The 15,061-nt window shown below is 35.7% G+C and overlaps 1 protein-coding gene across 6 annotated transcripts in view; it reads left to right on the plus strand.

The window, feature by feature from the left end:
* Window positions 1-15,061, plus strand: part of ZDHHC14 (zinc finger DHHC-type palmitoyltransferase 14) — a 124,481-nt gene that overhangs the window by 80,668 nt on the left and 28,752 nt on the right. For all 6 annotated transcript variants that reach the window (XM_061471645.1, XM_061471640.1, XM_061471642.1 and 3 more), the window contains exon 3: window positions 9,063-9,221. In XM_061471645.1, coding sequence (XP_061327629.1) covers window positions 9,063-9,221 — 159 coding nt within the window. The remainder of the gene's footprint in view (window positions 1-9,062; window positions 9,222-15,061) is intronic.

Below are 15,061 nucleotides of genomic sequence, written 5' to 3' on the forward strand. Positions count from 1 at the left end.
CACAGAGCGCTAGTGAAAATGTCTGAGGGGCAAAGTCATTGATTTAGACTAACACCATATTATGGTGTACACATGAAGCAGAAGTTCTAGTTTAGTTTCCTCAGAAAACAAATGTAGTTTGTACACACCTAAATCACACTGTGAACCATGCCCAAGTAAATGGGAATGATACAAGAATTCATGGCAAAATAGCAAAATGTTAACAGCAGTATGACCTCTTACTACATAGCTGTCAAGAGACTGAAAGCAGTCATGCAGCTATATCTTCCATTTAAGAGATCTGTTGGACAAAGAAATATTGATAAGGTAGAACAAAAAAAGTTGGTATTTGTATTCACTCTTTTAGGCCTTAATAAGCATTTAGCAGAGAAAAGGTAACAAGTTACCTTAGTTACTACCTTAGCAGTTGGTTGAATCTAATGGTTTAATTGTGATTAAAAGTCTTCTCAGAAGGACTTAGTTTCAGAAAACTGGTGCTGGAGGCTATTTTATTTTCTGGAAGCACGTGTTATCTTTGATACAGCTCAAAAAAGCAGCAGGATTTCAAAATACAGTGATGAGTTCATTGATCATCACTACAGTGAGATCATTTTTTTTCACGAGGTTTGGAAGTTCTTGACCGCAGCTGTTATACTATGTTATGTGTTCCGCTAAAAAGGTGTCTGTAATAAGCATTATTTTGTGTCTTTTAAAGTGTTTGGGTTTGAGTTCTGAAGTGGAATCAATGCATTTGCAACATGCTATATTTAGCAGCTAGTTGTATTTGCGCTGTATGTGCTTTGTCTGAAGGTTTTGAGGCTTTTAGAAATGTATGACCATGGAACAGCATCCTCAGACTTTGTGGAAAGGAAATTTTATAGACCTGGTATAGCATTCCAAACCAGTGTATTCTGCTGGCATTCACATTTCAGGAAGAAGATCTACACTGCTTTTTTACATTGTTTGGATTAACTGTGTATAGCTGGGAGTCAGCTGTCATTGCCATCACAGGAAGGTTACATTTAGTCAGTCGGGGCTTAGCTTTGGGCAAGGACCGTACCGAACATAGTATACAGGAAAGAAAACTATTAGATCCTACATGACCCAGATAGCTCCATCCCAGATGGATGCATTTCAATTCATACATATTTCTTCTGTTTGCTTACTTTTGGATATGGCACTCTGGATTATTTAAAAAGGTAATCTTCAGTTGGCCTGCCCTTACATGCCATAAAGAAATTTTAATACAAAATGGAGGAGTGTTGTGAAGCCATATTCTCACTGCACTCTAAATAAACGCATTAAAATGGATATGGAATGTTTTTTTACCAAGGAACAGGAATTCTCTTTGAACACAATAATTTCAGTCCTTGCTTGTGTAATAGAAGAATTCCTAATATTCGCAGAATCCAGATCTGTGAAAAACAAATGCCAAAGTTCAAATTTGTGTTGTTGGGAAAGCCAGCAGATTTCTTAAGACAACTGATTTTGGAGCTCGTTTTAGCTTTAGCCAGTGCTGTCACTGCAAACTCCTTTCGGAATTGAATACTGAGTATGTAAATGTGCTGCATAGAAGTAAGTTGCTATAATGGGTAATGGTGTATTTTTCTTATAGCTGGGAAGGAAAGGATGGAGACTGGGGGAAAAACACATCTCACAATTATTTGAGGAAGTGTAGGAAAAGTTACAATTTCCGTTCGCTTCTCTTTTTTGGCCCCATCTCTTCTCAAAAAAACTATTCTTTCTGTAAGAATTATGGGTGGGAGGAGGATGGAATTCAGACAGGGTATCTTCCTTAGTGTTGCCAAAAAGGAATGCTCCTTTATATCATAAAGCTGTGTTCCAATTTGTAGATAAATAATTGTTTAAAATTTAAGAGTTTTCCAGAGAGAGCAATTTCAAAATAGAGATTCCCATTTAGCTGTTTTATTGCTTTTGTAGTTACTGTGGCAGCTTGCCAGTATTCTGGTTTTTTTTAAATTAAGGGGTTTTTCAATTTTATTAATGCAATATTTAAGGAGCAGTGGACATTTTTTGTCTGTTTCAGTACCGGAGATCCCAGTAAAATGTCTTATGATTGGAAGGTAAATATATTTGTTAGAGATTTGAAATCATAAGTCTATCATTTTAATTGAGTAACCTTTCATAAGACTTACTTGGAGAACTTAGATTGCTGTTAAACCTTTACATGTCATAAGCCTGACGTCTTGACCTCTCCTAGCTATTTTACTCCAGCAGTCCCAGCACACCTATTTTTTTCTCCTCTTGTGAAACACAAGTAATCTTAATTTGCCAGCCATCAAACTATTCTCTGCTGTCCTAATGATAAAGAACAGAATGTAATCTGTTTCCAAAGTGTAAAAGTAGGTCTTTATCGTATGTGGTATGAGTTACTTAAAACACTTAATAAAGGAAGCAGTACTTTCTAGATAAAATAAAACATATGTGATACTTTAGAAAGTTTAAATTAAGAAAATAGTGTTGTATGGTTCAGTTAAATTTAATCTTTCACAAATTTAGCATTTTAAAGTAGTTTAAAAATGAAAGCTTAACAATTGTTTAATGAGTACCAAACTTGTTTTTAAATCACTTCTACAGAACAACACACAAACCTTCCTACTTATATGCATAGAACCAACCCATTTGTGTTAATTGGTCTTCTGCCTTCTCTGAAAAACAGCACTGTGTGTGTCACTGCTGTACCTAATCAGGAGTTCTCATTAGGAAAAGGCTGGACCACCATAGGAGGGCACTGTATAGAAATCACACTCATAAAGCATATTTAAACCAGAACTAGGAGAACAGAAGACATTTGTGTCCAATACTGCTGACCAACCATCTTTCTTTCACTTATTATATTAACAAATTTCTTTGAACCCATTTTTGGCTAAGGATAGGATTTTGAAGTTGGTTAGAAGTAGGATTTACAGAAAAATCTTCAGGCTTTTTACTGCTGGTAATCCATGTTGTTTCTTTTTCTCTGTAATGAGATAAGTTTTAATGATTGAGAGAATAATTTATTCCTACTATAATGTGGGATAATTGTAACCAAAATCTGAAGCATAACTGTGTATGAAGAAACATGTATTTGAGGGAAGTTATCTTAGCCCTGGTTAAAGTAAAGGATATACTTGTTGCTTCCCTTACTAAGAAGTTTTCTGAGTGAAAAAAAGGGTCATCAGTTTAGACAGAAAGGCAGCTATGGTGTTTTGAATTGTGCCACTGGTTGCTGATAGATCAGCCACAGGAAAATCATAGTTCTAATTCCTTAAACTGTTTGAAAATTTAATAAAATCTTCCTAAACACTGCGAGGCATTCGCACCTGTGTTTGAAAAGGGACAGAGAGGAGGTTAAGATTGTGAAAAGATTAGTAGTATCCATCTAGGTACTGTCGTATGTTCCCTATCATCTCTGTAAGTACTTTTCAAATTCTGTGTTCATTTCTTTGAACTTACTGAGTCTCTTAGGCAGAAAATGAAATTAAAATCCATTACTGAAGCTGCTACTGAAATTTACTTGCTGATTATCTACCTCTAAAAATGGCAGTGCAGTTGGGGGAAAAAAATTTTCAGAACAAAAACTAGGATAACTTATTCTTTTCATGTAAAACAGTGGTCTTTCTAATGGGAATTTACCTTTTCAGTAATTACGTATAAAGATGATAGTGATGATGGTCTGCTAAATGATATTGCAAGTGAGCTTTTGAAGAGTAGTTATTAGGATTTAGTTATCTTGCTAAGACAGTTTTTTCACCATTGTATCCAACTACTTGGTGAAATCTTGAGTGTTCTGTAAATCATGTTTTAAATACACCTTCAGTAAAGGATTTTCCCCAATTTAACCACAGCAAACAAATTCCTCAGTTTTTAAATCCAGTATTCATATATGTGGTATTTAATTGTATCTGGTTTTGAAATGAATGTGGTGTAATAGTCTCTCTAGAATTTTAGATGTACAGTTTAATTCTCTATTCTTATAGAATGGCAGACGTATAAGCAGGCTATAAATTAACTGTCTGTGTTCTTGGCTCCATTTGAAGGATGAGGTATATTTGAACACTGGCTAATTGGCATAGAAAGTGGCTTAGATAAATTATTTTCATAATCCAGAGGTTATAAAGACACACGCACACACAAAAAAAAAAATAATCAAAAGGAGCAGTGAAGTTGTTCTTTGGGTAATAACCTAGACAGGCAAGGCAGAAGGCAGCGCTGTAAGAATGTACATCTGGTTGTTGTGGCCTAGACACAAGAAGTTAGTACAGTTTGTTCTGGAAATTTGTTCAGGTTTTGGTTCGTATTTCTGGAGAATCCTGTGCTTTCTGGTGTTTAGAGTCCATTCTGGGCTCTCTTCTGCCTCTTGCACTGCATGCTAGGTACATATATCCTTGCATTCTGCCCTGTCTTTCCTGTACTTCTGTTCAGCCCTGCCTCCATGGCTCTTAGCTGAATCCTGCTTGGTTGTATCTGGTGGTTGGCTGTCACTCCTTCCTGTTTTTCTGATCCTTCCTTTTACTCTGCTATTTACTCACCTTGTGTTTCTGTGGTGGATTTACTCAAAGCTTTTCCTTTCTCTGGGTTGGACAGGTGCCATCTCTTTCTTGTGGAGGTGGTAGGGAGGTAGTCAGATTCCTTGACTCTTGATTCCTTGCTGTGCTTGACTGCAGCAGTCTCCAATAACCCAGTTCTGCTGGAACATGTCATCCTTGGTTTCTCTGCAGTGGTGGAGTGTTCATAACCTTTTCATAAACAGGTTAATCTGTGCTCTGCAGTAAAGAAATACAGAAGTTAACTCTATAGCTCTTAACAAGATGCTGCTGAGGATAGCTAAGCTGTGACAATACCAACACCCTGCCCATCTTTTTTCTACCAAAGTTTGTGCAGAAAAAGTTCCATGGTAAGCTCAAGGATACAGCATGTGCTAGGTTTCAGCTCCTTTTTCAAATTTGTCTAATATGATAAAGGTGTTAAAATGTTTATAATTCATCATGAGTTCCAAAGGGGTTGAATCATCTTTCTTAAGCATCTGAAAAACAGAAATTGGTATCTTAGGAAAATTCTCCCAAAAACCAAGAGCTTGATTGAGTGGAAGAATCCTGGTGATACCTATGCAAAATGCCAGCCTCTGAGTCTCATCTAAATAGCACCTCCCATTTATTTTTGATGTAATAATTTGAGAAATCTAGGTGGAGTTTGTTGTCACATTGGAAGGTTACTAGACTGTGCTGTATCTCCATTAAGTACTTGGGGTGACTTCCTTATAGCAGTTCAGGTACCTTGGTCCTGCAAGAATATGGATTGTGTGTTTGGGGGTTTTGTAGTAGGGTAATGAAAATGCTGGAGCCCCATCTAGTGCATGAACATCTAACACTGCTAGAGAAGTTATAAAATGTGTCAGAGCAGAGAGGATGGAAGGCAATCCCATTAGTGGGAAATTTTTAACTTTTTGTAAAGTGTCTTGCATTACTACATCTATAATGGATTAGAAAAGTATAAAAAGTAGTGATTAAATGGAGGTTCATTTGGGGAAGGTGGTTCTGTAAAGGTTAATCTTAATGTGCCTTAAAAGGAGTGCGTATGTTAGAAGATTATCTGTATTAGAACCCAAGTATGAGCAGTCCAAGTGAAGGCTAATTACAGTGTGAAAACATCACTGAAACACCAGGACATGTTTAGCACATTTGGGTGAGATAAATCTGAGTAAATCCAAGCACATTGGACCTTGCCGTGTTGCTTTGTTCAAAAACAAAAAAAAATTGTTAATAAACATAAAGACTGGGATTTCAGGTTTGATCATGCAATGTAGGATTGTGGGTGAAAGTTTGACTCCATGGAAAGTCAGCAAGGCTGTTGTTGTTAATTTCACTTTCATTAGCTTTCATCCTTGGATTTTGAGATTAATTTTCCTCAGAGAGCTAGGATTTGCTGTCTCCCTGTGAACTTGAACTTCCCTGCAAAGGTTCAGAAGGAAATCCTCTTAGAAAACCAATGTTGTAAGTATAATGGGCTGGCCAGTAGTCTCCCTTTTCTGCCAGAGAAGAGGGAAGTGGCCTTTGAGAATTTGCCAGAGCCTATTTTAAAATAAAATAAATACAGTGCACTTTTTGAACATCTTAAAAAGTGGGAAAATACTGGGTTTAGTCATTGTGCATTTTGGATGCATAAATGATTCATTAGGAAAAAGAGCTTTTTTCTTCTGAGCAATTCACCTTGACTGGTTTAAGTATTTTTGTTTCAATGATCATGTACGTATTCAGGAACAATAAGATTTTGTAAAAGAATACGTGAAAGATTACTGTTATTTTAGGAAATTCAATGATTCACTGATTGTAGTAGTATAGAAAGCTACATGTATAGAAAATTCAGGCTTTGTGTGCATTTTTTACAATTATGCACCTAATTTGAGTATGAGTATCAATTGGTCATCATTGGTTTATTAATGAGCGCTATACATTCACGTGCTAAATGCTTTTTTTGATAAATAGCCAATTGGTGCTAATAACCTACATTTTTCTTTGCAATTTAAGTCTATTTTGACCAGGCTGTTGTCAGAAATGGGCGTAACAGTGTGTTTTGTAAGGCCCATGAATTTATAGAAAGGCTAAGAATATTACAAGCCTACTGCGGATGTTGTCACCCAAGTACAGTGTATTGAAATACATTTATCTTTTTCAGTGGTAGTGACTAATATCAGCTATAGAGGATTTTTAATAACAAAAACTTCCTATGGTGATTTTCTTCCCTAAAATGTATTGTCTTTTGTAGACAGTTATTTAAATAATTTATTTCAGCATTTCATGCAGCCTGTGATAATTTGTTTTACAGAAAATAAGTTTTCACTGCAAACAAGGAGGCTTTTCTAAATGTAGTCTCTGGATGATGAGAGATTCTTCCCTATTTTCTGGATTTAGGAATCATACATGTCTCCGTAAAGCTTTAAATAGTGTAAGCACAGTTGTGCTGTGCCCTTCAAAGAACATCTTTTCAGCTTAGTGCTGAATTAGAATTCAAAAATCAAAAATTACCCAACTCAAACTGATATGTCATGAGGACAAATAAACTGTTATGCAAGTAAATAAAAAAATACATTTTTTACTATAACCCGAACAAATTATTTCTGTTGACCTCATCAAATTCTTGTACCTGCTGGAGTGCTTTAAAATCACAATTGTTAAACCAATGCGGTTTTTTTAAATGACATAACTATAAAAAAATAACAAAAAAGGAAACTCAAGATAATGCCCACGTTGCACATGAAACAAATTTTATTGTCTAGTTGTGCTTCAGCATGTTAATACACCAGTAGCTTGTAATGCAATACTTACTTACTTAATTCAAAGTACTGTCAAGTAGTGTTGGCCTTGAGGTCAAAATCGGTAATATGGATTGTTACGGAGCCATACAGTAATCTCTGCTTCCGCGTGCAGACAATAGGACCTTTTTCAGCATTGCAGGAACATTGCAGGAGGTAGTTTTGATACAACATAAGCAAATGCCTGTAGCTCATCAGGGTCTAGTAGGCTGCTTCTAAGCTGCTGTTTCTTCAGTATTCACTATTTTGTTCTCATAAGAGACATTCAGGAACTTCAAACCCTGATTCTACCATTCTCAGCTATTGCTCCCCTCCTTCCCACCCTCTTCTCAAGAGTTTTCTGAAGTCCAGTTGTTTCAGTGGTCATGTTTACAGTGGTGTCCCACAAATACTTTTATTGATGCATATTTATGAAGTGGTGAGCTTGTTGCAATTGGGAATTTCTTAAGCTCGATTTGCTGCCAAATCTAGTAAATTGTTTAATGACACCTTTGCTAGCAGTTATGTTACAGCTAATTTGAATACCTTACGAGGTAGGAGGCTTTCTAGTTGTCCCCTTGGAAAATGTAGTTTGTAGGCTGTGTAAACGTGTCTACAGACCTGTCAGAAATTGTGAGTGATACTTCCAACAATTTGAGCTCAAATGCAAGTCATGGATCTTTCAGTAACCTGTCATTACAGTTCCACATTTGTCCAACATGAAAGTGAGGGGGACAACTTGATACACAGTTATGCAGGTGACTATGACTTTGAAATGTAGTTTCATTCATATATTGGAAAATAATTTATTTTACTTCCCCATTGTTCTTGCTGTTCAGCCTGTCCAAGAGTAATAATTTAGGGTTGTTTGTTTTTTTTTTTTTCACTTCTGTGGTTTGATTTGATTGTGATTACACAACAAACTGGGAAAAAGGTACCGCTTTTACATGTTCAGCTTTCAGAGTATAGCTCAGCTTGCACACATTTAAAGGACAAAATTGAACTTCAGTGATTCAACCTAACCAGTCCTTTAGTTGCTGGATAAAATGAGTGCTGATATTCTAAAATAAAGCAAAAGTAAGCAAACAAACAAAACTCAGAACCCCACCACTTGCACCAAATGAGGTAGTTGGAAACTATTTTTATGCAACAAACTTCAAGATGTGTAAAAGTAACACTGGGAGTTAGATATTCAAACTTAGAAACAGCAGGAGCTGTGAAATACTATTCTGGATGTGCTCCATTTTATCACAGCATTTAAGAGATCTCAAAGTGATGACTGATCTTATTTCTACCAAATACCAAGGTCTAATGACAGATCTGTTGTTGCTTAAGTAAATGTGCAGATTCTATATTAGGTTGGCGAATTTCTGCATCACTTCTAGAGAGTCTTTTTGTTGTTATAGGAATTCTAAAAAAATTTATTAAAATCCTAAAGATAATTTGTCCAAGTTTTACCATCCTGCTACAGTGGTCATAGTTTTTAATGTATTCTCCATGAATTATTGGGGGTGTGAAAGTATAAGAGTTTTGTGATCAAGGTTGATGTCAGCATTTGAGAATTGGGTTGGGTGATCTCTTTAATTCGAATTGATCGGCTATGGATGCTATTTGTAATTAACTGTCTTTTTGCTACATGTTATTTTAGGAGAATACAAATGGGAAAAAAAGTTGTTTATTTTAAGTGTGTTGATATCAATTTAAAACTTAAAATAGGTTGCCATCAAAGACAGTTCTATGCATACACCAAAGCTCATGTGAAAAATGCAATGCGTTCTATTTCCATGTTTAGATATTGCAAATGGCTCCAGTTCAGGAGGATATCGCCCTCCTCCCAGAACAAAAGAAGTGATCATCAATGGACAGACAGTGAAATTAAAATACTGTTTTACTTGCAAGATTTTCCGCCCACCTCGTGCCTCACATTGCAGCCTTTGTGATAACTGCGTAGGTGAGTAAAAAGAAAAAAAGATATGGTGTATGTTCAATTTAGTAGCTTATATATTGTTACGAATACTTTTGATATGAGAGAGAAAGAGTTAGTGACAAGATTACTCAAGAGGTCACTTGCTGTATTAATCTTTCTTTCCTGTAAGCTCTGTTACATGTTAAGAGTTTTAGAGGAGTTGGGAGATTTGGCCTAACAGATGGTTGTTGCTAATCTAAGGAAGAATATCTTCTGGTGCATACATCTTTCCTAACCTGCTCTGCCAGACAAAGAACACACCCAGTTCAAACAGAGCGGCATAGTATGTGCGCTGAACTTTCCAGTGCAGAGAGCAAAGCTTTATGGGAGTCTCTAGAGTTGTTTCCTTCATCAGACTACACTGAGGGCAAGGAAATGTTTTTTTCACTTCATTATAGGCTAACTATGTGTCATAGTTCAAATGGTTAGAGCTTGCACTGTGACCAGAATACACACGATAGGTGATTCTTACCTGTGAACAGTTTTAAGACTAGAAATCTGAAAGTCAGAATCCATAAGAAATAGCTGGACAAACATGCTATTTTGAGAGTAAGATGTTGTCAAGACCTAAGAATATTTTGTAATGATAGGTTGGATTTTTTCCTCTGAACATCTTATTTCATTACTCTCTTCTTTGGAGGGCAGACAAGGTGATTAAGATATGCTTGGATTTAAAAGCAAACCAAAAAAACCCCACCAATCAAATCTGAGTAGTTTCTAGTTAATTAGATCACATTAGAGTTCAGTGCAGCTGATTAGCACACTGTTGAGCCTGGATCTTATGCATTCAAGAAAATAATGTAGAAAGATGTCTCCAGATGAGAAATGTAATTGCAGCATTCAGGAGCGTTATTTTTAGATATAAAGCAGTCATTGGAAGAATTACAGTTTCATGTTTAGATGATATTCATTTAGGGAGTACACTTAATTCAGAGTGAGAAATTTAGCCTTTTGGCCCTGTACAGTTGATTGGTATCTGTAGATGTTTCCTTCAGTAAATAATTTTTCTGATGTGTTAAAATTGAGTAAGTGTTGTAAAAGCTGTTGAGCTTGGCAAATAGGGATGTTTATGAATTACAGTTGACACATTTTCAGAAAAATATTTTATCAGATATGTAACCTGGACGTAAAAGTGTTGTATTGCTCAGCAAACCTGATAATATGAAAATGAAGTTGTTCACCAGTGCAGTAAATAAAAGTTGAAGGCTGTTGTCTTCACCAAGAGTGCATAAATAAGAGCAACTCACACACACACATCCTGAAGCTTATTTTAAGGTAATGTTTCAGGTTTTTTAATAAATTGGTATGAAGGATTTTGTTACAGATTATTCTGTAATCTGATGGTGTCCTTGTCATACTAAATTTGGAAAACATACTCCATGAAACATAAAATTAGTGATGGCAGGTAACCAACTCAATCCTTGCTTTCTGATTATGGCTGTGCCTGAAGCAACAGATGTGAATTATTATGAATGTAGATCAAAAAAGTCTGAGCAAATGACTCATAAGAGTGATAATTGTATCCAAGATTAGTCTTTTCTGCTCAAAAAATAGCTATGATCATTGTAATATCCTCTTGCACAGTTTTAAATTTGAAGTTATTTGTGTTAAAAAAAAAAATCCATTCATTTAGTGGAATGAATTTGCTGTGTTTTTTCTCCTCACCTCATTCTGCAATGGGAATTACAGTCAGGGTGCATTGGATAGTATTTCTGTTTCCTGATTCAGTACAGGTATTTGTCATGTAACTATTCAGGTCTTTTGAAGGAAAGAAGTGAAAGCTGCAAGTACCTGCAGCTAATTTTCTGTGAAAAATAGATGTCAAGAAAATAATTTTGCTCACATATTTGTGAAGAACTAACAGAGCATACACTTAATCAGAATGTGTTACATAGTTTACCACCACTCTTTAAGTTAGGATTGTCTATATGATGATGCTTTTATTTAATTTTAGTTTAAGAATAAATCTTATAATAGCAATGGGTGTTCTTCTGCCACTGTTGTTTGCTATTTCCTTACTGGTGTAACTAAACACAAAAATATTCCTACTTCACACACATACAGATGCATAAGTAACTTAATATTGCATCTCACTACCAATATGACTATGCATTCCTTTCTACCACGTAGTTCTGGAAGCTTTTGCTGCAGTTGTAAACTAGCTACAGAGACTGTGTGATACAGGAATGGAATCTTTCTTCAAACCAGCACTCACTACTTAAAAAAACAGTATGCTATTTTTTCCTAAAGGTGTTTTATGGTACTGGGCAAGTAAGTGCAGTTTTAAAGAGAGGTTCTTACGTTCCATATTTTCTATTGATGCTTTTCATCCTGTAAGGAATCCTTAGCAACATTTTAAATATGTGAGTACAACAATTATTCATTGTTGGCATTTTCCCTCTTGAATTGATCCTAACGTTCTAGTTGTCCAGTAAGCATATCTGTTACTTATCTTGTTTCTAATTTTAATTTCCTCATTATTTTTTAATAAATGACATGTATATTTAGATAAAAACATGAAGAAATAGCTTTTTGTTAAAAAATCAGACCACACCAAACTAATTTGAGTTCTACCCATAATAATGTTTCAAACTCCTTTAGCTTTACAATGTGTTCATAATAGTATCCCAAAAAAATTCTAGATTTTTATAAAAATTCAGTTTGTTGCATTTTTTTGCATTTGTTGCATCTTTGATCAAGTAAGTGTTCCCTGAGACACTGAGATACTTTGGGTGTATTCTTGACATGCTTTCTTTTAACTGCCTTAGTGATTGGCAGTTGGAAATTAGCCCTTCAGAGTTCTTCTGTGTACCATTATGTTGCTTGAAGATTATAATTGAATTTAAAATAATGTACACATAAACACAAGAGATAAAGAAAAGAATAACAACAGCAGACAAATTCTGAGCTCAGGCTAGTTATTGCAGGGTTTTAAAAAGAGGTTTTGATTGCACTGTGTGATGCTAGTAAGAAGCCATTGGTTGGCTTTGGTTCTGAAATGACCAAATTACTTTAAAAATGTATTTATCTATTTATGGTCATTTCAACACTAATGCTGTAATTTCCTTGTTGGTTGTTTGGTTGTTTGGTTGGTTTTAATAAATAACTTTTGTCTTTTTTAGTTTAATTTCTATAATAAAATCATCTCCCTAATGGGGAGGGACTCTTCATTAGGGACTGTAGTGATAGGACAAGGGGTAACGGGTTAAAACTTAAACAGGGGAAGTTTAGATTGGATATAAGGAGGAAATTCTTTCCTGTTAGGGTGGTGAGGCACTGGAATGGGTTGCCCAGGGAGGTTGTGAATGCTCCATCCCTGGCAGTGTTCAAGACCATGTTGGACGAGGCCTTGGGTGATATGGTTTAGTGAGAGGTGTCCCTGCCCATGGCAGGGGGGGTGGAACTTGATGATCTTAAGGTCCTTTCCAACCCTAACTATTCTATGATTCTATCTGACTATTTCCAAGCAATCTGTTTAAATATAGTACCAAATGACTAATGAGAAACAGTGAATAATAATTAACAAGCAGTAAATCAGCTTAGTCCAATAATCTGTCTAAAGTATTCCTGGTATTCACATGCCACAGTTTTGCTTATCAAGTGAAGTAACTGGTACAGACTGAGGCAGAAGTCCAGATGGAAGAAAAGATCCATTTATAATAATCTAAAACAATATGGCCATTTTATTTCTTTCATAATCTGTATGTCATAAGTTTGTGTGTGACTGATGGATGAAAGTAGCTTCTCTTCTCCAGTTCCACTATGTTTCTTTCAACACATGACTTTTTTCCAAATTTTTGAAGTTGTCTATCACAACCTTTAAATGTTTAGTTTGACTTTTCTGGATCACCAATGAACATGAGAATGTCATATTAAGTTAGACCAACGTTTCAGTTTGTGTAGTAGCCCATTTCCCACCATGGCCAGAGAGGATACCTGGTGAAGAATAGGAGAAGAGGGCAAGCACTCGAGGATGCTTTCCATTGAGTATTCTTATTTACAGCATATGCCTTCTTGAACCCTGAGGGAACATCCCCTTTTTTTTTAATAACCCTTGATAGATTCTAGTTGGCCTTCTTTGTACCTAATTGTACCTAATACAAACTTCTTTAGATGGGGAACCATAATGCCAATAGTGCTGAGGCACACATGCCATACATTTTTTGTTTCTGTAGGAGATAGGATTCCTTTCACTTGTAAGTCTGGTTGCTTTTCTATCGATCCCAAACATGAGACCAAGTGTCAAGTTTTTGGCAAAATTTTTTACAGAAAATAGTCTATATTGGAAGCCAATAGACACCTCTTTTCTGATTAAATCACTGCTTCTGTAAAGCACTTCTACCAGGCAACTGTAGGTATTGTCTTTTGGTTTTGGTATTGACTGGACTACATTAATTTATTGTTTTGAAAATACAATATGCTAGCACTCTTCTTTCATTACCTTATTATCTCCCCTCTTGTTTTCAGTTCTTTTTCATGACCTTTGCCTTCTTTCCTTACATTTCCAGCAATGAGGAGAATATAATTTTCACTTAATTTTGGGGCCTGATTTTTGAACCTGTTAAACCTTGGTTCTGGATGTGCAGAAGTGACTCTGTAGCTGAAGAGTTAAAAACACAAAGTTGGCTGCTATGTCCTTTTTTTCTTCTTCTTTTGTGTATTTTTTCCAAGTTTTTACATGTGAGAAATGGCTTCGGCTCTTTCTGTTTGTGCTACCTTTTTGGGCACCCAAGATGCTGCTGAATGGAGTATGCAGCATCACAGAAGTCATATTTGTTTATGATTGTGCCATCTGTATACTGTATGTTAGAAATTCAGGGAGCATGCCATGTTTGTCAGAGTTTTTAAGTCTAAGCCAAACCAGTGGTAAATATGGTAGAAAGTCTCTTAAAAAAATACAATAGTATAATAGATTACTTCATAGAGAGACTGCAGCTTTTATATACTGGTCTGCATATTAAAAAAAAAAAAGCTGAGATGATCATAATACCCAACTATGTAAATAATGTTGTAAGCCACAGATGTCAGACAGTAGTTACCAAGAAAAATTAGGAACCTAAGACAAAAAATACTTATATATTTGGTGCAATACCAATTTGAAAGAGGGTTAGGAATTCAAAGGCAGATACAGAAGTGTGAATAAAACACTGTGCTTTCATGTAGAAAAGAGAGGAACAAGTCCATAAATTTTGTGGATGCTGATACCTGGTAAGGATACTATGCGTTCCCTAGAGACAAGTTGGGATTTTTAACTCTCTTCCTCCATGGTTGGCTGTGTGTCTGGCACTTATTTGGTTCCCAGTGTGTGAAAGTATTGACAAGAATAGGTATTTAACTAGAGATTGTTAAGCAGTGAGGTCCTTTGCTGTGCACTCTTTGTACCTATCAAAGAACAGTCATTCTGAACTGCTGCTGCTGCCTTTGAACATGTCACCATTAATGTGCATGCACAGGGATTTGTTGTGAATTAGTCGACATTTATTATTGGAGATAGCAGTGAAGTGGGCTATGTGACAATATAGTTTAATTACTGTGAGCTATCCTAGGGCAATGGATGGATTTTCTCCTAATAAATCAATTGCTATTTTTATTTCAAAAATTAAGCATGTTTATTTTCTTTTTGTGATTAACATTAGCCTGCTACTATTTAAGCTGATGAACATGGGAAAAGCTGACATTGCAGCTGATTTGCTTAAATAAACCCCACCCAAATATTTGAGCTGTCTGGGGCAGTATTTAAATGATTTTAAGAGTGAAATATTTGTTGAGTAGCCCTTGTGTTTGTGTTTCTGATTGACCTTTTGTTGTAGATATCCATATACACT

The sequence above is a fragment of the Pezoporus flaviventris genome, unplaced genomic scaffold (genome assembly GCF_033815535.1).
Source record: "Pezoporus flaviventris isolate CSIRO_AGI_PZ_B2104156 unplaced genomic scaffold, CSIRO_AGI_Pfla_v1 ptg000066l, whole genome shotgun sequence".
NCBI lineage: Eukaryota > Metazoa > Chordata > Aves > Psittaciformes > Psittacidae > Pezoporus > Pezoporus flaviventris.